Source organism: Lemur catta, chromosome 3 (genome assembly GCF_020740605.2).
Source record: "Lemur catta isolate mLemCat1 chromosome 3, mLemCat1.pri, whole genome shotgun sequence".
Classification (NCBI taxonomy): Eukaryota; Metazoa; Chordata; class Mammalia; order Primates; family Lemuridae; genus Lemur; species Lemur catta.
Window position 1 is genome coordinate 36,335,708 of NC_059130.1, and position 24,352 is coordinate 36,360,059.

General features: G+C 34.6%; 1 protein-coding gene across 1 annotated transcript in view; it reads right to left on the reverse strand.

Annotated features, from left to right (window-relative positions):
* The window catches only part of TDRD5 (tudor domain containing 5), a 79,482-nt gene that overhangs the window by 54,672 nt on the left and 458 nt on the right, over positions 1-24,352 (reverse strand). Inside the window, exons 2-6 of the mRNA XM_045547250.1 lie at positions 24,070-24,307; positions 23,145-23,552; positions 21,157-21,347; positions 9,513-9,596; positions 7,096-7,152 (exon numbers count right to left, since the gene is read on the reverse strand). Of these exons, the coding sequence (XP_045403206.1) occupies positions 7,096-7,152; positions 9,513-9,596; positions 21,157-21,347; positions 23,145-23,552; positions 24,070-24,301 (972 nt within the window). The 5' untranslated portion in view covers positions 24,302-24,307. The remainder of the gene's footprint in view (positions 1-7,095; positions 7,153-9,512; positions 9,597-21,156; positions 21,348-23,144; positions 23,553-24,069; positions 24,308-24,352) is intronic.

The following is a 24,352-nucleotide window of genomic DNA, read 5'->3' on the forward strand; positions in this document are numbered from 1 at the left end:
TCCTTTTCCCCAAAATATGTCATTAACTAGAGTTCAATATTCATTAACTCACTCTTTTAGGTAAAATTTACATACCATGAAATGCATACAACTTAAGTCTACCATTCGAATAGTTTTGATAAATGCGTAACTGTGTGACCCTACTCAAGATACAGAACACTTCCAGTACCTCAAAGTTTTCCCTTTCCCTGTCACTCCTAGAGGCAAACAAATCTTTTTTTACCCCACCATGGATTAGCTTTGGCTATTGTATTATTTCATATAAAGGATATTTTACAGTATGTACTCTTCTGCACAAGACTTATTTCAGTAGCAAGTGTTTTTCAGATTCATTCATATCGGTTCATGTATTAGCAGTCTCTTTCTAATGTTGAGCAATGTCTTGTACAAATATACCACAGTTTCTTTATTTGTTCTACTGATGGGTAATAGGGTTGTTTCCAGTCTGGGGCTATTATGTACAAAGCTATTATAAATATCATATAAGTCGTCTTTGGGGACACAGGCTTTGAGTAAATATCTGGGATTATAATTCTGTGACAAAGCATAAATATGTACTTATTTTATAATAAATTGTTAGTACATTTTCCAAAGGAGTTGTACCACTTTATACTTGTACCAAAAGTGTATGAAAGTTTACTATCTGTGTTTATTAATCATATCTTCATTTGTGTTGTGTTCAAATCGTTTTGCCATTTAAAAAAATAGAGTCATTTGCTTTCTAATACGGAGCTACAGAAGGGTCCTTATGTATTCTGGGTATAAGTCCTTTTGTTAGATGTGTGACTGCAAATGTTTCTTCCCTGTTGTCTGCCTCTTCAATATTAAATGGAGTCTGCTAAATAGAAGTTAATTTTGATGAAGTCTTATTACCACTATTCTTTTAAATGTTTCTTTTTCCATCCTAAGAAACTTTTTCCTGTCCAAGTCATAAATATATTTTAATTCTAGAAGTTTTAGAGTTTTAATTTTCACTCAAATCTATGACACATCTTGAAGTAATTCTTGAATCAAGGTGTCAGGTTGGGGTTGAGGTTCATTTTTTCTTGTATTCAATCTTATTCTCACATTCAGTTGTTTTGGCATCATTTGTTGGAAAGACTTTCCTATCCCCATAGAATTCCTTTGGCACCTCTATCAAAAATCACTTGAGTACATATGGGTGGATCTCCTTATGAACACTCTGTAAGGACAAATTCATGGATTTGTCAATATCTACAAATAGTCTGAGGGGATTATGATGGATATTATACTGAATCTGTAGATTAATAACAATATTGAGTCTTCTCACCCATGGGAATGTTATAGGTCTCCATTTATTAGTACTCTTCAACTTCTTTCACCACCATTTACCTGAAAACAGGGTAGACACCTTGTGTTTTTTTTGTTATTTATTTCGAAGTGACGTAAGTCAAAATTATTGTAAACAGAATTTTAAAAATTATTTTCTGTTTGCTACTTATATATAGGCATACTCATTTTTTGTGTATACTAACCTTTTATCTTTTGACCTTAATAAATTCACTAGTTCTAGTAGTTTTTTCATGGGTTCCTCAGCATATTCTACAAAAACAATCACTATTCATGCAAATACAAACAGTTTTACTTCTCTTTCAAGTTTTCATGCCTTTTGTCTTTCTTGTCTGGTTAGGACTTCCAGTACAATGTTGAACCAAAGCAGCGTGACTGAACACACTTGGCTCATTCCTGACTTTAAAGGGAAAGTGGTTTTTCACCATTAAGTATGAAAAGTGTTAGGTTTTCACAGATGCCCCTTTATCAGAATGAGGAATTTCTACTCTATTCCTAGTTTTCTGAAAGTTTTGATAGCAAATAGGTATTAAATTTTGGTAATTCTTTTTCTGTGTCTATCAAAATGACCACATGGCTTTTCTTCTTTATTCTGTTCACATGGTGAATTACGTTAACTTCTTTTGAAACGTTACTCCTACTTTGAATTCTTGGGATAAACCTACTCTTGTTAAATATTGCTGGATTCAATTTATTACTGTTTTGTAATAGATTTTTGTGTGCATGTTATAAGAAACACTATCTAATTGCTTTTTTTGTAATGTTTATGTCAAGCTTTGGTAGCAGGATAATGTACTCACTGAAATAAGTTGGATAGTACTATTTTATGAATGAATTTGTATGTGATTAATATAACTTCTTCTTTAAAAGTTTAATAGAATTCACCAGAGAAACCATCTGGGCCTTGAGTTTTTGTTTTGTTTCCCATCCTCTCCTTTGTATGCAGGGGATTTTGGTTTGTTTCTTTGTTGTTTTTTTTAAACCAACAAAATCCATTTCTCTGATAATTATAGAGACATTCAGATTTTCTACTTCAGCTTGCCTCAGTTTGGTAACGTGAATTTGTTGGCCATTTCATCTAAGTTGTTGAATGATAGGCACAGTTGTTTATAATATTCCTTTATTGTCCTTTTTAATATCTGTAGGATCTATAATAATGTATTCTTTCCTGATAATTAGTAATTTGTGTCTTTTTTGACTAACTAGTGGTTTATTTGTTTTTCTGATCTTTCAAAGAATCAGCATTTGGTTTTAATTTTTCTTGATTGCTATTTTATTGATTTCTATCGTTTCCTTCTTCCAACATCTTGAGTTTACTTTGCTTCTCTTTTTTCAGACTTCTTAAGGTAGATCTTTAGGTCAATGATAATTCTATACCTTTTTTCTCATTGGGTACTGCTTTAGCTATATCTCACAAGTTATGATATGTTGTATTTTCATTAATTTCCCTTGTGATTTCTCCTCTAAGTTATTTACAAACGCATTGACTCAAATATCTGTTAATTCTTATGTTAACTTATTGTATTGATTTGTAATTTAATTCCATCTTAACCAGAGAACATAAAGACTGCAGTATTTTGTAATTTGTTGAGACTTATTTTATAGCCAGCTACATGATCTATCCTGGCAAAAGTTCAATGTGTAGTTGAGTATAATGTGCAGTCTGCAGTTGCTGGACATAGTGTTCTATAAGAGCAAAATAGATTGAGATGGTAGAGAGTGTTGTTCAGATTTTCTGTGTTCTTATTCGTTTTTTTAAACCATCCTATGAACTATGGGGGAAGAGTTAAAAAATATCCAACTAAATTTGTGGAATTAATTCTTAATTCTGCCAATTTTTAGATGATTTATTTTAAAGCATGATTGCTAGATTAGTACCCTTTTATGACTTGTGTCTTTCTGAATAATTGACCGTTTATCTTATGAGATGTCCCTCTATGTCTAATACATTTTGTCTTGATATCTGTTTTACATAATGTTATTTTAGTCATTTCAGTTTTTTTATGCTTACTCCTTGTATGCTATACCTTTTTCAACTTCTATTTTGAATGAAATGTTTTTATATTTATAATGTGTTTCTTGTGGACAGCATATAATTGCATCTCTGTTCATCCAGTCTCAATTTCTACCTTTGAATTGTCATATTTAGCCCACTCACATTTATGAAATTAATATAATTGGATTTAGTTACTCTTTGTTATTAAATTTCTGTCATCCCATTTGTATTTTATTCCTCTGTACTTCCTTTCCTGTTTTCCTCTGAGTTTGCTGTGTTTTTATATGATTTTATTTTATCTATTAGCTTTATAGCTATAAATCTGCATTTATGGTTTTTCTAAGCATTACAATATACATCCTTAAATGTTTCAGTCTTCCTGTACCACTTCACATAAAATTTAAGAACCTTATAACTCTGTAAGTTCCATGTACTAATCCTCTACTAATTATGCAATAGTTTTTCTACGTATTACATCTTCATGTTATAAACCCAATTATATGTTATAATTTTTGCTTTAAACGGTCATATTTTAATTGATGAAAGAAAGCAGTCTTTTATAAATACCCACATATTTACCATATCCTTTGTTCTTCAATCCTTCCTAGACATTCATGTTCCAACCTGACATCATTCCCTTTAGCATGAAGAATGTTCTTTAGCATTTCTTGTAGTGTAGCTCTGTTTACAATTCTCTATTTTTGATTATCTGAAAATGTCTTTATTTTACCTTCATTTTTGATGTTATCACTGGATATAAGATAATGGATTAACAGTTTTGCTTTTGAGCCCTTCAAAAACGTCATTCTATTATCCTCTGACCTTGTTTCTGATAAGAGAGAGGTCAGCCATCATTGGTATCACTATTTCCCTACATGCAAATGTGTCATTTTTCTCTAGCTGCTTTCATAATTTATATACATTTGGTTTTCTGCAGTTTGACTATGATGTGCCTATGTAAGGCTTTCTCTGTATTCCTTGGGGTTTTCTGGGCTTCTTTTACAAGATTCAGGAAAGCAGGGACCATTATTTTTTCAAATATTTTCTCTGCTTACATTTTCTTGGACTTATATTACATATATGTTAGACTACTTTGTATTGTCCCACAAGTTTCAGGTCTCTCAAGTTCTGTTAGTTTTTTTGTTTCTCTCTCTCTGTTCTTCAGATTGGATAATTTCTGTTAATCTGTCTTGAAGTTTATTGATAAATTGGAAATGGCAGAAGAAAAATTAAGATATTTCAGTGTACTTTTTCCTTCAGGTATTTTAAGTTCTAGAAAATTGTTTGATTTTTATAGTTTTTCTCCACTAAGATATCCTGAATCCTTTAATGTGGTTATGAGAGTTCCTTTAAAACCTTTTTTGCGGCCGGGCGCAGTGGCTCACGCCTGTAATCCTAGCACTCTGGGAGGCCGAGGCGGGTGGATAGCTCGAGGTCAGGAGTTCAAGACCAGCCTGAGTGAGACCCCGTCTCTACTAAAAATAGAAAGAAATTATCTGGCCAACTAAAAATATATATAGCAAAAAAAATTAGCCGGGCATGGTGGCACATGCCTGTAGTCCCAGCTACTCGGGAGGCTGAGGCAGTAGGATCGCTTAAGCCCAGGAGTGTGAGGTTGCTGTGAGCTAGGCTGACACCACGGCACTCACTCTAGCCTGGGCAACAAAGTGAGACTCTGTCTCAAAAAGCAAAAACAAAAAAAAAAACAACCTTTTTTGCTAACTTCAACATCTGCCCCATCTCAGAGTCAGTTACCATTAATTTTTCTTTTTTTCTTTACCAAGGGTCACATTTTCTTCTTTACTATAACTAGTAATTTTGTTTTGTATTCTGGGCATCATGATAGATGTGTTGTAGAGATGCTGGAATCTTTTATACTCCTTCAGAGAGTATTGCTTTTTGCTTTATTTTAGCAGGAAGTTAATCTGGCTGAACTTAAACCCCAAATCTGCCACCCTTTGATGGACAATAACTGAAATAAGTTCTTTTAGCCTTAAAAGAACAAGGGCTGCTCCGAGTCTGCCCCAAGCATGTGCAGTTCAGAGGTCAACCAGAGATCTGGGCAGATTTTATGTGCAAAATTTACTGCTCCCTCTTTGTACTGATACATTTTCTCCATCCTAAAATGTTCTCCTCTCCCCTCAATTTTAAGCTGCTTAGGTAGCTCCAAATTCTATCATCTGGTTTCTCAAGCCAGTAAACCTTCTGATTTCAATTCAAGTCCCCAGTGCCAGGCATTGGGTGGTGATTGCCATCAGACCAAGATCTAGGCAAACAAATAAGGTGCCATTCTCTCTTTCAGGTTCTGACTTCCCTCCAGTTTCTGCCTGCTTTTGGCCAATTTCTACAGATAGTGGTTCTTATGTTTTATCAAAAATTTATAATGGTTAACTATAGGATTGTTCTAATATAGGCTACTCAGACATAATACTGTCTTAATATGTTTGCATGCTTGAGTTTTTCAATATACTTCAAAAACCTTAGATAGACTTTTATGCCTGGATCCTCAGCACCTCCTTCATTTCCTTTTGGTTTTCGGATCGTTCCTCTTTTTTACCTACTATTTTTTCTTAAGGCACTATCTGTTGTAGTTTTTTGCTCTTGTAATGCTTGTAGCAAAGGTTTCATTTCTAATTCTTTCCCAAGTCCTGTCTGTCACCTTATTTCAAAATTCATGTAATTCAGATTTATGCTGTTCTTTTGTGTCTTGCATCATTTTATTATATCTTTTTGAAATGGCAGATTTCAGTTTACATCTGTATTAAGGGCATGTATTTCTGAAATGCTTTCATTGTCTATGTCTATCATCTATAAAATACCATATAGAGGTAATGTATCTTAACCATTACACTATACTATCTCACAAAATCTGTGTTTGTATCTGTAAATATACTATAGTTTCCATGGCATAGTAGTTAAGAGTTAAGATTCTGAAGCCAGGCTGCCCCACATCAGATCTTGGCTCTACCCACTACTAGCTTTCAGATCCTTGGGCAAGTTACACTTCCCTGTGTCTCCATTTACTGTGAAAAATCAAATGAATAAGTACATCAAAGACACTCAGAATAAGGCCTGGCACACAGCTAACATAGTATATAGTACTTACCTTTTTAAAATTTGGATAAATGGCATTATATAAATTATCATTCCGCAACTTGATTTTTTTTACTCAACATTCTGGTTTCGAAAAATGACCCATGGTGCATATAGCAGATCTAATTCATTTGTTTTACACTACCACATACTATTTCCATTGTCTAAATGGTCAATCTCAATGTACTTATCCATTCCCCTATTGATGGCCATTTAGTTTTTTTCCTGTGTTGTGATGTGTATGTCTTAAACATGTCTTCAGGTGTCCACGTGCAAGAGTTTCTCTAGAGTGCATATGTAGAAATGGAACTGCTGGACTCCTGGGAGTACACACTTTCAATTTTACTTGATAATGCCAAAATGCTCTCCAAAAGGATTTTGTCCCACAAGCAATTTATGAGGTATTCTTTTTCTCCAAATCCCCACTGACACTTGGTATTATGAATATCAGACATTAAAAATAAGTTAATCTATTCCAATAACAGTAAGTGATTAAAAACTTCTCTTATGCATAATCAAGTATTTGTTAAGGACAATATTCTTAACTCTCCTAATAAAGAAAAAATATACTAAATTGCAAAACAGGATGTGCAAAGCATAGATTTAGAGGATCCAAGGAGTAGTAATAAAATTTGTGTCTATTACAAAAAACATAAGCCATAAAAAAATCAGTTGTTGAAAAAGAAAACACTTACCTCAAACTCTCTAAGCAGTTTAGAAATAAACAAACCCTCTGGAAACTTAGATACAACCTAATAAATAGAAAGTAAAATACAATATAGACATAATGGGAATACTGGGTAACACTATCAAAATAAGATACTACAAACTTAAATAGTAACAAAGGCAAAAAACAACATTGTTGAATGAATTATAGTCACATTTTAAAAAAATCAGTTTCCAGTTTTAAAAAATATTATAACAAAAAAGTGATTTACAATATTTCCAGAGTTGAGAAATTATTACATGATACTGTAATCCCACAACTCTTCACAAATTCCTATACTTCTTTAACTCAGCTAACATTTAACTTCAGCTCACATAAAATTAATATTCTACAGCGTAATTTCAAGCATTTTAATTGTAGAAAAGCAATGAACACTACAGAAAACCTTGGAAAATACAGTTAAGCAAAGAAAAATCCATAAATAGCTTTATTGTATATATGTATATAAAATACCTATATTTAATATAAAAATAAGATCAATATTTCTATAACCAGTTTTTAAAGATCATACCATAAACATCTTTTCATGTCAGTAAATACAGATCAACATTTTTACTGGCTACAGATTTTTCAAAATAATCAATATGCCCAAGTTTATCTGATCTTTTATTTTTCATCACAAATATTACAATAATTATCCTCATTCTTGAGTTTTGCACACTTGTCCAATGATTTACTAGGATAAATTTCTAGAATGGGACTTACTCTACCCCAATAAGGTATAAAAAGCTTTGTTTTCCTAGAGTTTTTCAGATATATTTTATACAAAGTTCTAATTTGAGCTTCAGAAAAATATAAAGTAAAAGTTATTTCAAAGTCCTGTGACGCAGTGACAGCCATTGCTGCATTTCAAAAAACATCCTTTCAGAAACCTCATTATGCAGGCATACACTCACCATTATTCATGGTTTTATATGCAAGGACAATACTAAATGTGCTATACAATAAAACCTGTTTTTAAAGTCCAACAATATGTCAAAAAGATACTTCCATGTAAACTAATAGAAATGTAACTAAACTTTCTTATAAGTCACATATTACCTAGTTTGGGTGGATAATTTAACCAATCCTTTATATCAATGAATGCTTAATTTTTCTCTAATTTTTTAGTACCATAAAAAACTCATTGGCCGGACGCGGTGGCTCACGCCTGTAATCCTAGCACTCTGGGAGGCCGAGGCGGGTGGATTGCTCGAGGTCAGGAGTTCGAGACCAGCCTGAGCAAGAGCAAGACCCCGTCTCTACTAAAAATAGAAAAATTATCTGGCCAACTAAAATATACATAGAAAAAATTAGCCGGGCATGGTGGCGCATGCCTGCAGCCCCAGCTACTCAGAAGGCTGAGGCAGTAGGATTGCTTAAGCCCAGGAGTTTGAGGTTGCTGTGAGCTAGGCTGACGCCACGGCATTCACTCTAGCCAGGGCAACAAAGTGACACTCTGTCTCAAAAAAAGAAAAAAAAAAAAGTCATATTAAGCATCCTTTCACAAATAATTGTTGGGCACTTGCTCAAGTGTCCAAACAAAATAACAGTACCTGAATGCATCAGGGTTTTTGCATTTCTCCTAGTAGAATCATGACGGTTGAAATGGAATAATATTAGTACGAGTTGTAATGGCACCCCAGTTACTCAAATCAAGATTAGCAGCTCCCACCAAAAACTTAAGTATACATACCCTTTGGCCCAATATATAACAACCAAAGAGCTTTCACATACTAGTAAAACAAAATAAATGAGACCAAGGACATGAACAACTAATTCACATAAAAAATATAAATGACTACTAAGCATATGAAAAGATGCTCCATGTAAAAATCAAGAGAAATAAATTAAAACAACATGACTGGACAGTAACACTAATCTGTTCAAACCTTTAGAGGGCAATTTAGTAATATTTATAATCAAAACATAAAATATTTAATATCTTTCCTGGCAATTCCATTTCTAGATAAATATTCATGGACATTTCAGTAGGCAAGAGTATAAACAACCCAAATTTTAATCAATCATGGATCTCATAAATGAAACATGGTACATCAACATAATGGGATACCACATATTGTTTGGAATATTTGATGTGCATGTATATAAAATTGAAAAGGTCTTGAACTGTTTGTCAACAGTGATTTATTGGGGTGAGCGGAAGAAGGAATGGAAGAGAGTATTTATGGAAAAACTTGTTTTCTAAATAATTTTACATTAAAAATTTTTAAGAGTATGTATTTATTTTTTTCTGATTTTAACAGAATGCCATTTCATTTGCAGTATATTAAAAATGATTAATACAAATATAAAACTAATAAGTACTTGCAAACTAATTCAAAGCACAAATGATATCTAAATTTATAATCAAATATTCTTGTGTCCCAGAATGGAAATACTTACAAATTTTATCTTATGCTTTAGTTCTGGATTGATAGTTCCTCCAGGTCCAATTTGTGCAATAACTGATTTGAATGTATTCTCCAACTATGAAAAAAGAAAAAAGTCAAGTCATAAGTATTCAATGTTTATTAAAGACATACTTAGTGAATGCCTAATGTAGGGAAGAGAGGGGATGTGGAAGGTCCCTGGGGGATGGGAATGAATGTGAGTGTGGCATGGGTGGAATGACTGGCCCAAAAGGGCAGCAAGGAAAACCTCTTCTGTTGTAATAGAAGAAAAGGAAAAGAGCTGATAGGAGTACATGGGAAGGCTCTGTGAATGTAGGGTCAGAAGGTAGAGAGAGTTACTAGCTGACAGCTTCAGTATTCTCTGAGTTCAGAAGCAAAGCCCACTCCTAAAAGTAGAAGGAAAGAGGAGGGAGGTCAGATATGACAAAAGAGAAAAAGTGGAAAAATAAGTGGAAGAAATAATGGATGATAATCTAAAGTTGGTAGGAAGTAAAGACAGAAGGGGTCTGAGTTAAGATAGCAGGTATCTGAGGGTTTTAGTAGAGAGAAGTCAAAGGCACAGACAGGCCCCAGTAAAGTAAAAAGTTGATGCATGGGAATAGTTTAAAAATAAGCTGGAAACACAGGAGGTTATCATTAGAAAGCAGCAGGAAGCATATCCATATAAGGAAGGTCCAGTGAATAGCCACAACAGTGGGGAACTAAACTGGAGTGAAAGATCCTCCTGGAGTTAGGTTCACTCAAAACCCTAAAGTTGATAACTGATATAGAAATCAGAAAAGTCACTGAAGTATAAAGAAAAGTACAAATTACCTAAAATCTTATCACCCAGACACAATCACTATTAATATTTTTTCCTTCTAAACTTTTCCTTTTGGTCTTTCATCTTGCTGTCACTTGGCCTGTCATTATTTACAAACCGTATGACTTTTTAGGTCTCAGTTTCCCCTGAAAATGAAGATAATCTCAATCTCTCATGAGGTTGATGTGATGTGAAACTAGTGAGGTGAGGCACAATGAATGCACATTGTGGTGCCTGGCACACATGTGAGCTCAACATGACCCTTGCCTGCCCCTCTGGCAAGCAGCGCTCAACCTGGCAGGATTCTCTCAGGCAATTCACTACTCTTCTTTTCACCCAATATCATTGGCGCCACATTCAGCAGAAATCCCTCAAAGTTTTGGCAGGTGAATGGCTCCCTATCTGGCTTTTAAGGTTAAGTATTTCCCTATTTTCGCATTTTTCTGGGCATTCCCATGTGGATCTGGGACTAAGAAGAAGATTGATATCTATAATTACACATTCGTTCATTTACATATTGTCTATGGTAGCTTTTGCACTATTAGGCAGAGTTGAGTAGTTACAACAGAGACGATTTGGCCTACAAAGCCTTGAGAGCTAGGCAATAACAAATGCACAGTTTAAGATATTTTGTCATGGCATGGTTCCAAGGTGAGGAGTGACAGATGTAGTAGATGTACTTTCTTCTATATTTTCTTTTGAGTTTTATCTTGTTTTGCAGCTGCAAGAATTCCTCAGAGATGCAACCTACTAACCACATTTCACTTTGAATTGAAGTTTTTGCCACCAGAACAATTTAAATCTTGTTCTGAGACGTGGGCTCTAATTCCTAAACTATGTATTTTAATTTCTAGCAGGATAGACTCTACATAATTATCAGACCCTACATAATCCTATTTGTAAAAAATACACCTTCCCATTTCTTCAAAATTAAAGATCTGTCAATTTTCTGTATATGAAACATAAGTGAAAGGTTATTTGAACCTTTCTCATCTCCAAGATATGTGCATGAAAATTCAAAAAGATTCAAAAAATCTGAAATCTGAAACACTTTCAGCCCCAAGCATTTTAGATAAAGGCTATTCAATCTGTACTACCCAATTTGGTTCCTGGTGAGGACTGTCTTCCTGACTTATAGATGGTCACCTTCTCGCTGTGTGCTCGCATGGCCTTTTCTCAGTGTGTCCATGTGGAGAGAAAGCTAGCTCTCTAGTGTTTCTTTTTATGAGGTCACTAATCCCATCATGAGGACCCCACTTCCATGACTTCATCTAACCCTAATTACTTCCCAAAGACTCCATCTCCTAATAACATATTGGAGGTTAGGGCTTAAACATATAAATTTTGGAAGAATACAATTCAGTCATAGCACCCATCCTGATAAAGCTTAAAAAAGAAAAATTAAAAATGACCAAATTGAGTCCAAGTAACTCACTATGTAAAACTAACAATGAAAAATTCACAACGTCTAATATCCAATCAAAAGCTACTAGCCATGCAAAGAGGTAAAAGAATATGATCAGATAGAGGAGGAAAAAGATATCAACAGGAAAAAAAAAACCCAGAAATGACACAGATGATAAAATTAGACAAGCTCATCAAAACAGTTATTATAAATCTTATAAATAAGATCACATATATAAGGAAAGCATGAATACAATGAGGAGAGAAATTGAGGATATAAAAAAGACCTAGTGTTACCAAGATACTGAGGGTTGCAGGAAAAACAAAACAAAACAAGAAAACCTAAGCTGAACATCTAGAGATTAAAAATGCAATATCCAAAATGAAAAATAATCTGGGTGGGATTAGGAGGTTAGATTCTGAGGGAAAGATTAATTTGAAATTAGCAACTGAAACTATCCATAATAAAACACATGGTGGGGAAAAAGAGAACAAAGAAAGAAATAGAGCACCAGTGACCCCTAAGAAAATAACAAGCAGCCTAAAATAGGTGTAATTGTAACCCTAGAAGAGGAAAAGAGAATATTTAGAGAAAAATTTTCCAGATTTCATGGAAATTATAAACCCATATATAAGAAGCTCAATAATACAAGAAGCTTAATGAATCCCAAGCAGGATAAAAATAAAACTATACCAAAGGACACTAGAATAGAATTGCAGAAAACCAATCACAAAGAGAAAAATTCTGAAAGCATCAGAGGGGAAAAAAACACATTATGCACAGAAGAATTATTACAGACTTATTGTCAGAAACCATGCAAACAAGAAAACAATGGAATAACATCTCTAAAGCGCTAAAAGGGAAGGGGAACTATCAAACTAGAATTCTATACCCAGCAAAATTATATTTCAAAAATTAAGACAAAGACTTTCAGATGAATAGAAGCTGAGAATATTCACTACCAACAGATTTATCTTAGAGGACATGTTAAAATTTTCCAGGCAGAAAGAAAATTATACTAAAGGGAAATTTGGACACTAAGGATTGAAGAGCATCAGAAATAATAAATGTGGGTAAACAGGTTTTTCATTTTTAATCTTTTAAAAATTGACTTCTGGTCAGGCTCAGTGGCTCATGTCTGTAATTCCAGCATTTTGGGAGACCAATGCAGGAGGACTGCTTGAGGTCAGGAGTTTGAGATCAACTTGGACAACAAAGCAAGACTCCATCTCTTAAAAAAAAAAAAAAAATTAGCCAGGTATGGTGGAGGACTTCAGAGGCTGAGGTGGGAGGAGGATCCCTTGAGCCCAGTAGTTTGAGGCTGCAGTGAGCTATGATCATGCCACTGCACTCCAGCCTGGGCAACAGAGTAAGACCCTGTCTCTTTAAAAAAAATGACTTTTTTCAACAAATATTATTTTACTATTAAAATAAGTATTTTTTATTTAAGGTAACTAAATAAAAAACAAAATACCTTTGAAGCAAAAACAATATTTCAAGAGACATGTCACATGAGAATTAAAACATATAATGCAAAAGATGGAAGAGAGGAAATTTAAATTTACTGTCCTAAAATTCTTACACTGTCTAAAAAAAAACAAAACAATCAAACAACCCCATTAAAAAGTGGGCAAAGGACATGAATGGAAATTTTTCAAAAGAAGACAGACTAATGGCAGACAAACATGAAAAAATGCTCAACATCTCTGACCATCAGGGAAATGCAAATCAAAACCACAATGAGATAGCACTTAACTCCAGTGAGAATGGCTTTTATCAAAAAGTCCCACAACAATAAGTGTTGGCGTGGATGTGGAGAGATAGAAATACTCACACACTGCTGGTGGGACTGCAAACTATACAATCTCTATGGGAAGTAATATGGAGATACCTCAAAGAACTAAAAGTAGAACTACCATTTGATCCAGCAATCCCATTACTGGGCATCTACCCAAAGGAAAAAAAAGCATTCTGCCAAAAAGACATCTGCACTAGAATATTTACAGCAGCACAATTCACAATTGCAAAGATGTGGAAACAACCCAAGTGTTCATCAATATATGAGTGGATTAATAAGATGTGGTATATGTATACCATGGGATTCTGCTCAGCCACAAAAAACAATGGTAATATAGCACCTCTTGTATTATTCTGGATAGAGCTTGGAGTCAATTCTACTAAGTACCACAAGAATGAAAAAACAAGCACCACAGGTACTCACCATCAAATTGGTATTAATTGATCAACACTTATGTGCACATATAGTAGTAACATTCATCGGGTGTTAGGCAGGTGGGAGGGCAGAGGAGGGGATGGGTATATTCACACCTAATGGGTGCGGTGCACACGGTCTGGGGGATAGACATGCTTGAAGCTCTGACTCGGGTGGGGCAAAGGCAATATATGTAAGCTAAACATTTGTACTTCCGTAATATGCTGAAATAAAAAAATAATAAATTAAAATAAAAATAATATGTGATGGTCAATTGCGCTAAGTTAGAAATATACGTTGAAAACCCTAAGGTATCCACTAAAAATATAAACCAAAGAAGTATAGTTAAGAAATAAAAGATAAATTTGAATCCTAAAAAATATTTAATCAGGAACAAGGCAAGAATGTCCCTTCTCACTACTGCTTCTCAATATCTAGCTGGAGTCCTAGCCAATGCAATGAGACAAGAAAAGGAAATAAAATGTATACATATTGGGAAGGCAGAAACAAAACTGTCTTTATTCACAGATAACATGATCATCTATGTGGAAAATCTGAAAGAATAAAAAAGCCTCCTGGAACTAATAGGCAATTATAGGAAGGTTGTAGGATACAAGGTTAATGTACAATAGTCACTTTACTATACACCAGTGATGAACATGTAGAACTTGCAATTAAAAACATACCATTTACATCAGTACCCCCAAAATAAAATACTTAGGTATCAATCCAACAAAGTAAGTAAAAGATCTATATAAAGAATACTACAAAATTCTGATGAAAGATATCAAAGCAGAAATAAATGGAGAAATAGTCCATGTTCATGGATAGGAAGACTCAATATTGTCAAGATGTCAGTTCTTCCTAACTTAAATCTACAGATTCAATTGAATACCAATCAAAATCCCAGCAAGTTATTTTGTAGATGTCAACAAACTGATTTTAAAGTATATATGGAGAATCAAAAGCCCCAGAATAGCCAATACAATATTGAAGAACAAAGTCAGAGGACTGACACTACCCAAATTCAAGACTTACTAAAAAGCTACAGTAACCAAGATAGTGTGGTATTCATGGAAGAACAGACAAATAAGACCAGAGGAACAGACTGGAGAGCTCAGATTTAGAATATAGTCAACTGATCTTTGATAAAGGAGGAAAAGCAATACAATGAATCAAGGATAGTTTCTTCAACAGATGATTCTGGAACAACTGGACATCAACTTGCAAGAAAGAAAAACCACAACCATTAATTCAAAATGCATCATAGACCTAAATGTAAAATTTAAAACTATAAAACTCTTAGAAAACAACATAGAACACCTAGATGACCTTGGCTATGGTGATGACTTTTTAGATAAAACAGCAAAGGCATGATCCATGAAAGCAATAATTGATAAACTAGATTTCATTAAGATTAAAAACGTCTGCTGTATGAAAGACAGTATCAAAAAAGAAGACGAGTCACAGACTGGAAGAAAATATTTGCAAAAGACACATGTGATAAAGACACATGTATATCCACAATATACAAAGAACTCGTAAAACTCAACAATAAGAAAACAGATAATCCAATTTAAAAATGAGCAAACGACCTGAACCGACACCTCACCAAACAAACTATATGCATGGCAAATAAGCATATTAAAAGATGTTCAACATCCTATGTCATTAGGGAATTACAAATTTAAACAGCAATGAGATACTACTGTATATCTATTAGAATATCCAAAATCCAAAATGCTGACAAGCACCAAACACTGACAAGCAATGTGGAGCAACGGAAACACTCATTCACCACTGGTGAGGATGCAAAATGGTACCACTTACTTTGGAAGACAATTTGGCATTTTCTTACAAAAGTAAACGTATTCTTACCACACAATTCAGCAACCATACTCCTTGGTATTTACCCATGTGATCTGAAAACTTATGTCCATATAAAAATCTATACACGGATGTTTATACCAGCTTTGTTCATAATTGCCAAAACTTAGAAGCAACAAAGATGTCCTTCAGCAGGTGAATGGATAAACTGTGGTACATCTGACAACAGAATATTTAGTGCTAAAAAGCAGCGAGCTATCAAGCCATGAAAAGCCACGGAGGAACTGTAAATGCATATTACTAACTGAAAGAAGCGACTCTGAAAAAGCTACGTGGTGTACAATTCCAACTATATGACATTCTGGAAAAGACAAAACTATGGAGACAGTAAAAAGATCAGGGGTTGCCAGGGGAAAAGGGAGAGAGAGAGATGAATAAGCACAGCACAGAGGATTTTCAGGGCAGTAAACTATTCTGTATGATATTACAATGGTAGATACATGTTATTACATATTTGTCATAAACCATAGAACGTACAACACCAAGAGTGAACCCTGATGTAAAGTATGGACTTTGGGCAATAATGATGTGTCAATGTAGGTTTATCAAGTGTAACAAATGTACCACTGTGGTGTAGAATGTCAATAATGGGGCAGGTTATGCATGTGTGAGGAAATGGGTTACTTGGAAACTCTCAAGTTTTTGCTCAATTTTTATGTGATCCTAAAACTTCTCTTAAAGTTTTAAAAAGTAATCCAAAACAATGAAAAGAAAAAACAGAATAGCAAGATGGTAGATTTAAATTCAACTACATTAGTAATTTTTACATTAAATATAAATGGGCTAAACACTCCCATTAAATCAGAGAGAGATTGTCAGATTAGATTTTTTAATAAGCAAGACAACTATACACTGCCTACAGGAAACTCATTTTCAGTATAAAATAAGTAGGGTAAAATCAAGAGAATGTAAAAAAGATATACAATGCTAACACTATATCTAAAGAAAACTGGCATGACTATTGTAACATCAGACAAAGTAGACTTCAGAACAAGAAATGTTATGAGCAGTAAAGAGGGGGCATTTCATTGTGATAAATGGGGCAATTCACAAGAAACACATAATCCTAAATGTGTATGCAGCTAACAGATGCAAAATACACAAAACATAAACTGACTGAACCAAAAGGTAAAATAGACAAATTGGCAATTATGTTTGAAGATTTCAGCACTCCTCCCTCAGTAATTTAGGAAAAACAAAGAAAACATCAGTAAAAATAAAGACATCCTGAACGACACTATATCTGACTCAATAGACATTAATAGAACACAATACTGAAATATAGCAGAATACACATTCTTTTGAAGTGGATTATGAAACATTTACCAAGCTGAACATTCTAAGCTATATAACAAGTCTCAATATATTTACCAGGAATGAAATCTACATTCTTGAACCACAATGAAATTAAATTAGAACTCAACAGAAACATCTGAAAAATTCCTAAATATCTGGAAATTAAACATACTTCTAAATAATCCATGAGACAAGGAAGAAATTAAAAGGGAGATCAGTAAATTTTGAACTGAAATACTTTGAACTGAAAATGAAAATACAGCATATCAGAATTTGTGAGATGTAGCTAAAGCAATACTTAGAAAAAATTTATAGCCTTAAGTGGTTATATTAGAAATCAATGACCAAACTTCTACCTTAAGAGCAAGAGGAGGAAATTAACCCAAAGTAAATGGAAGAAAATAAAAATAAGTAAAACATACACACACACAAATCAATGAACTAGTAAACAGAAAAAGAAAAATATATCAATAAAACCAAAAGCTTGTTCTTTGAAAGATACAGTCATGCATCACTTAACATGGGGATATGTTGTGAGAAATGCATCATTAGGCAATCATAATAGAGCATACTTATACAAACCTAGATGGTACAGCCTACTACACACCTAAGCTATTTGGTATAGCCTATTGCTCCTAGGCTACAAACCTGAACAGCATATGCTGCTGTACTGAATACTGTAGGCAACTGTAATAAACAGTAAGTATTTGTGTTTCTAAACTTATCTAAACATAGAAGAGTACAGTAAAAATATAGTACAAAAGATAAAAAATGATACAAGGCACTTACTATCAATGGAGCTCGTGGGACTGGATGTTGCTCTGGGTGAGTCAGTGATGAGTGAATGTGAAGACCTTGGACATTCTTGTATACTACTGTAGACTTTATAAACACCATACACTTAGGCTACGCTGTTTATAAAAATCTTTCTTCAGTAATTAACCTTAGCTTACTATAAATTTACTTTATAAGCCTTGACTTTGGAATAACACTTAGTTTAAAACAAACCCATTGTATGACTATAGACTGTACAAAAATATTCTTTATATCCTTACTCTATGAGTTTTCTATTTTTTAATTTTTTACTTTTTAAACTTTTTTGTTAAAAGCTAAGACACACATATTAGCCTAGGCTAACACAGGGTCAGGATTATCAATACATGTCTATCACTATTATAGATGTAAGGCATAAATATATACAAGCCTTATGCACCGAAAACTAAAACATCACAGAGAATTTAAAGACCTAAATAAATGAAGAGAAATACCATGCTCTTGAGCTAGCAAACTCAATATTGTTAAGGTGTCATCCCCCTATCCCAATTTACCTACAGACCCAATGCAATTCTAATAAAAATCACAAGCTTAATTTTTGGTAGAAATTGACAAGCTGACTTATATCAAATTAAAAGTATATGAAATGCAAGGAACCTACAGTATCCAAAGCACTTTTGAAAAAGAACAAAGTCACAGGATTTAACTACAGCCAAGTACTGCATAAAGACAATTCAGTCAACAGACCACATATACGATGGTGGTCCCTTAAGATTATAATACTGTATTTTTGCCATACCTTTTTTATGTTTGGATATACAAATACTTACCATTGTCTTACAACTGCCTACAGTATTCTGTACAATTAACACCCTCTACAGCTTTGTAGCCCAGGAGCAATGAGTCATGTAGCAGGCTATACCATCTAGGTTTGTGTAAGTATACTACTCTATGATGTATGCACAACAATGAAATTGCCTAATGACATACTTCTCAGAACGTATCCCTGTCATTAAGTGACACATAACTGTATACAATTAAGATATTATAAAGCTACAGTAATCAAGACAGCATGGTATTGGAAAAAGGACAGACGCGGAGATAAATGAAGCGGAATAGAATTCTAAAATAGAACAACACGTATATGAGGTCAACAGAGATCTGATAGAGGTGCCAAAGTAATATGGTAGTGCTGGAATAATTGGCTATTTATTAATACATGAAGAAAACTTTGATCCATACCTTGTACTTTATACAAAAATAAACTTGAAATGGATAATACACTTAAATATAAGACTTAAAACCATAAAACTTTTAGAAAAACACATACAAGAACGTTTTTGTGACTTTGGATTAAGATCTATTAGGTAGTCAAGAACCAAAAGAGAAACATATGAGTTAGACTTCATCAAAAAAAGACTTCTCCACAAAAAACAAGATTAAGGAAATGAAGAGGCAAACAGGGAGAAAATATCTGTTAAACATATCTCTAATAAAAGACTTAGATCCAGAATATAAAAATTCTTCCAATTCAATAAAACAACCACCCAAGGTTTTTAAATGAGCTAAATATTTGAATAGACACTTCAAAAAAGATATACAAGTGATAAGTATGCATATGAAAAGATGTTCATAATCCATCATTATTATAATCCAACTTAAAACCAAAATGAGATAGTAATACATATCCACTCAAATGGCTAACATTTTAGAGACTGACAATACTAAATGTTAAAGAGATGGAGCAACTAGACCTCTCATAAAAAAGTAAAATCATACAACCATTTTGGAAAACAGTAGTTCAACATGCACTTACTATATGACCCAGTAATCCAATTCCTAGGTATTTACCTAAGAAAAATGAACTACATCCATACAAAGTGTATGCACAGCAGCTTTACCAGTAAAGGCCCAAACAGGAAACAACCCAAATATCATCTAATGGGGAATGGATAACAAACTGAGGTGTATCAGTACAATGGACTACTACTAAACAAGAAAAAGAAACAAACTACTAACATACACAATTTGGATGAATCTCAAAAGTATCTTACTAAGTTAAAGATTCACAATTGCAAAGATGTGGAAACAACTCAAGTGTCCATCAATACATGAGTGAATTAATAAAACGTGGTATATGTATACCATGGAGTATACTCAGCCGCAAAAAACAATGGTGATCTTGCACCGCTTGTATTATCCTCGATAGAGCTGGAGCCCATTCTACTAAGTGAAGTATCACAAGAATGGAACAACAAGCACCACATGTACTCACCATCAAATTGGTATTAATTGACCAACACCTATATGCACTATGGTAGTAACATTCATCAGGTGTCGGGCAGGTCGGAGGGGGAGGAGGAGATGGGTATATTCACACCTAATGGGTGCAGTGTGCACCATCTGGGAATGGACACTCTTAAAGCGCTGACTCTGGTGGGGCAAAGGCAATATATGTAAGCTAAACATTTGTACCCCCATAATATGCTGAAATAAAAAAAAATAGATGTTGTTTCATTCTATCTACGTGAAATTCTTGGAAAGTCAAACTTATAGTTGCAAAAAGCAGTGGTTGTCTGTGGCTGCATTTGGGGAAAAAGACTACAAAGTGGCATGAAGGAACTTCTGGGGGATGATGGAAACATTCTGGATTTTTTTGATGGTGATAATATGACTACATATTAGTCAAAACTCAAATGTACATTTAAAATGGGTAAATTGTACTACATGTAAAGTATGTTACTGAAGCTAATTTTATGTTATAGAAGTAAGGCACTTCTATGTCTTGAACTAAATTTCCATGTGCTTATTCTGAGTTCTATTTAACATAGTAATTTTATCAGGACTTTACTGGCCATATTCTATTAGTTTTTAGTCAAAGTCCTTCAGCATTATAGTTACAAAAAAATACCAGGATTGTGGTGCTCAGGGCCAGCCATTCAGATGAAGATATTCATGAGGTAAGTTGCAAATGTGCTTCTATAACTTTGGTGATTAGCTGGAACTAGAGATACAGATTTAGGAGTCATCTGCAGAAAATAGTAGAAACCATCGAGTTGATAAAATTGTACTTTTCCCTCACTGACACCTCTCACTTCTTACTAATCCACAGAACCATAGGAAATGCTTAGTCAAATCTGTAATAAATGAATGACTTCAACTTTTAGAAGGTCAGCCTTTCTATCAGATCTAAGTGACAACACCACAGAACTTAAAAAAATATTTTAAGTATATTTATATCCCTAAGCTCAGATCCTCACCTGGTTTAATTTTGCAGTATGATTCAGTCTTGAAGTCTCCACTACATTTAACTTGGAAGTCTTCTCCACATTCAGTATTTGCTTCGGTGGCCCCACGTTTGCGGTGGGCTGTGAAAAGCATGCCTTTGCCACCGGGAAGCCTGTGCAGTATGGCCCTTGTTTCATTCTAAGTGGCTGGGTAAAAATTTTACCTTTTTTGAGTAATAGAAGAAGAAAGAAAACTTGTCACTAGCAAGTTCTAGTTTATTTTCGGGTGGTCATTTATAAAGGCTACTGTGTACTAACTGCCCTCAACCTAGAAATAAAAATTAAGGCAAGAAAGCTTACATTTTTATATTAAGCCAATAAAACTTACATACAGTGTCAGTGATTAGTCAGCCACAGAAAGCCAAGAGATATGTTTATCACCGAAAAAGTTGGGACTATCTAAAACTCAGTTAAGGTCACCTGAACATAATTACAGAGCGGTGGGGCTTTAATCGGTAAAAACCTAAAAAGCTGTGTCCCACTTAGGAGACCAAAAAGTCTCCAAGCAATGAGTCTGCTCAGAACTATGCTTCTCAAACTGGACAACTACCTACTAGTATGGAGGGAGGGAAGATGAAAAGCTACAGATAAAAGGATATTGTTCTAGAGTATAAATTTCTTTCTTTAAGATTTACAGGAAGGGGGAATACCACTGTAGAGGTGTATTCTTTTGCACGACATGAAAGATGTATCACTGGACTCATCATGGCCTAGCTCTTTCTTTACCCTAAGGTCAAGTTCACCAAAAAAAGCGGTTACTTCCAAGGTATCCTGATGATAGGAAGAAGGGACCATGGATGGGGAACATGAGCAGTCCAGTCACTTGAAGGAATATCTACCCTCACTATTCAATAAATTGGCAAACTGCCTTATTAAAAAAAAAAAATCAACCTCTTGCAAGTCTAAAAGTATGAGTTCATTCCCCTAAATTTGAAAACATCAAGAATACTGACAAGGTTGAAGTCAAGACTTGAAACAATTAGTGGCCTCCACAGCCTTCCCTGACCAGAGCATATCTTCAAACTTCATTACCCACCACAGTGTAAATATTGGTTTATAAACTCGTGACACATTCTCATAGTTCACCTACATTCCTCTAAAGGCAGATTTTGGAGAAAAAGAAAAAAAAAATCACTGAAATAGGCATAGAATTCTCCCAAATAGGGTCCCCATATGCTCAATGTATACACTCTATCTATAGGGAGATACTATACAAATGATCATGTTGGTCTTTTGAGCCTTTAATAGACACAACAATTAGGTCAAAAAGCACTTGATGAGCAGTAATAAGAGCTTGGTATCTATCTAACCCCAGCTGTACCACTTTTCCAGCCATGTGACTTTGGAAAAGACACTTAACTTTCCTGAGCTTTGGTTTCCTCATCTATTAATATAAGGGAGGATTACTCACGCTACGTAGTATGGTAATAAGAATCCAAGATAAAATGCTATACACATAAGGTGGTTACCATTGCACTATATAAATTATTTAAGTGCCCCCTAGAATATACCCAGTGATAGCAAAGATCAGATGGGCTAATGCTAATAACGTTTTTCTTTTATTAGTTAATATTTCGTTTTCCACGTTATATCTTGTTTACGTGAACATATAGTCATGTACAGTTCATTTACGGTGTTTGAGAGCTGAACTTGTGTTTTTAATAATAGCTACCAGTTATTGCAAGCTTACTAAATTCTAGGCACTTTACAGACTTCGTCTCATGTAAGGTCCTCAGCACAACCCCAAGAGGCAAGTATTATTATTTCGATTTTAGAGACGAAGGAAACTAAGGCTTAGACAAATTAAGTAACTTGCCTGAGATCACTCAACTAGTAAGTGGTAGGGCCAGGTTTCAATTTTAACAAACTCATGGAGCTTGGCCATTACACACCTCTGTATGTGCCAGACTGCTCCAACATCTGCTGATCCACAGTACAATTATTAACACTAACATGCTTACCTGCTGACCATCTTCTCTGCTTGTCCTCTGGTACACTCTTCTTTAGTGTCAACAAAGAACCTGCTCTGGTCTGCTCTACAGAAATGATATCTGAAGCTGCATTCAGCACTTCAAACATAGAGAGGAATCCATATTGCACATATTGGAATGATCGTCCAAATCTCTTGGCAAATGCCTTTTCAAAATCAGAAAGGAGAACAGGAGATAACGCCAACAGGTCTTTCAACTCACTCTTCACAACAGCGGGAAGAATAGGAGGAACCCTTCCTCGGTAAGGTACTCGCCGACGGGAGCTTGCCCCAGAACACACACTGGCCCTTCCCTTCTGCATGGAGCTTCGAACTTTATGGCTGCTCCTCTGTTTTGCAACTAAACTTGCTATTCCTTTGGTGGATTCATCTGGAATGGCTAAGGAGATGTGAAAAAAGAAATCATAGATGAAAAACATATTCCCTTCTTTGTCCTTTGTATCTGTGCTTATACAGTTAACTTTCCAAGAAACTGTAGCACAACAAACACGAACCCATGACTCCTCCATTTACTGCATTTTGGGCAACAGCTTACTAGCTCCACTACCAGCTGATGAACAGAGAACCCATGTATCATCCCTACAATGGTTTTTTTGTGCTTCATGGAATTTAAAATATGTTCTTATAATTGAGAAGTCCTATTGTTATGTCTCTCCTGACTTAAGGTACAATAACCTGAAATCACATGCAAATGTAATTTTTGTGAATGCACATTTGTCTGGGGAATGGTTTCTTAATCTTACTTTGTCCACAATTTCAAAGGTACCTATGAATTCCTCCTCTCCCAGCAAATTAAAATCCTCTGCCTGGGACAACTGCAAAACTAGAACAATTCTCTACTTAGTGATTATTTTTATTACAAAGTTTACAGACCTTCAAAAATATCTTAAACCTACCTTTCAATATTACAGTACCATCCCCACAGGTGCAGACACTAACAACATCAGGCATGTCCAACACCAGCTCCATAGTGGACCGATACCCAAGGACTCGGAGTGGTAGATGGCTGCCAACCATCAGGAGGTACTCCTTTTCCAACTGCTGTGCAGTCAAACCATCTTTGGTGGAAATGAGAAGTGACCTTATTTCTTTCCTCAGGCATTCTTGTATACGCTCTTGTTCCGACATTGCACCCTACAGGATTTAAGACAGAAACATTGCTCATAAGCAGGCAAACCC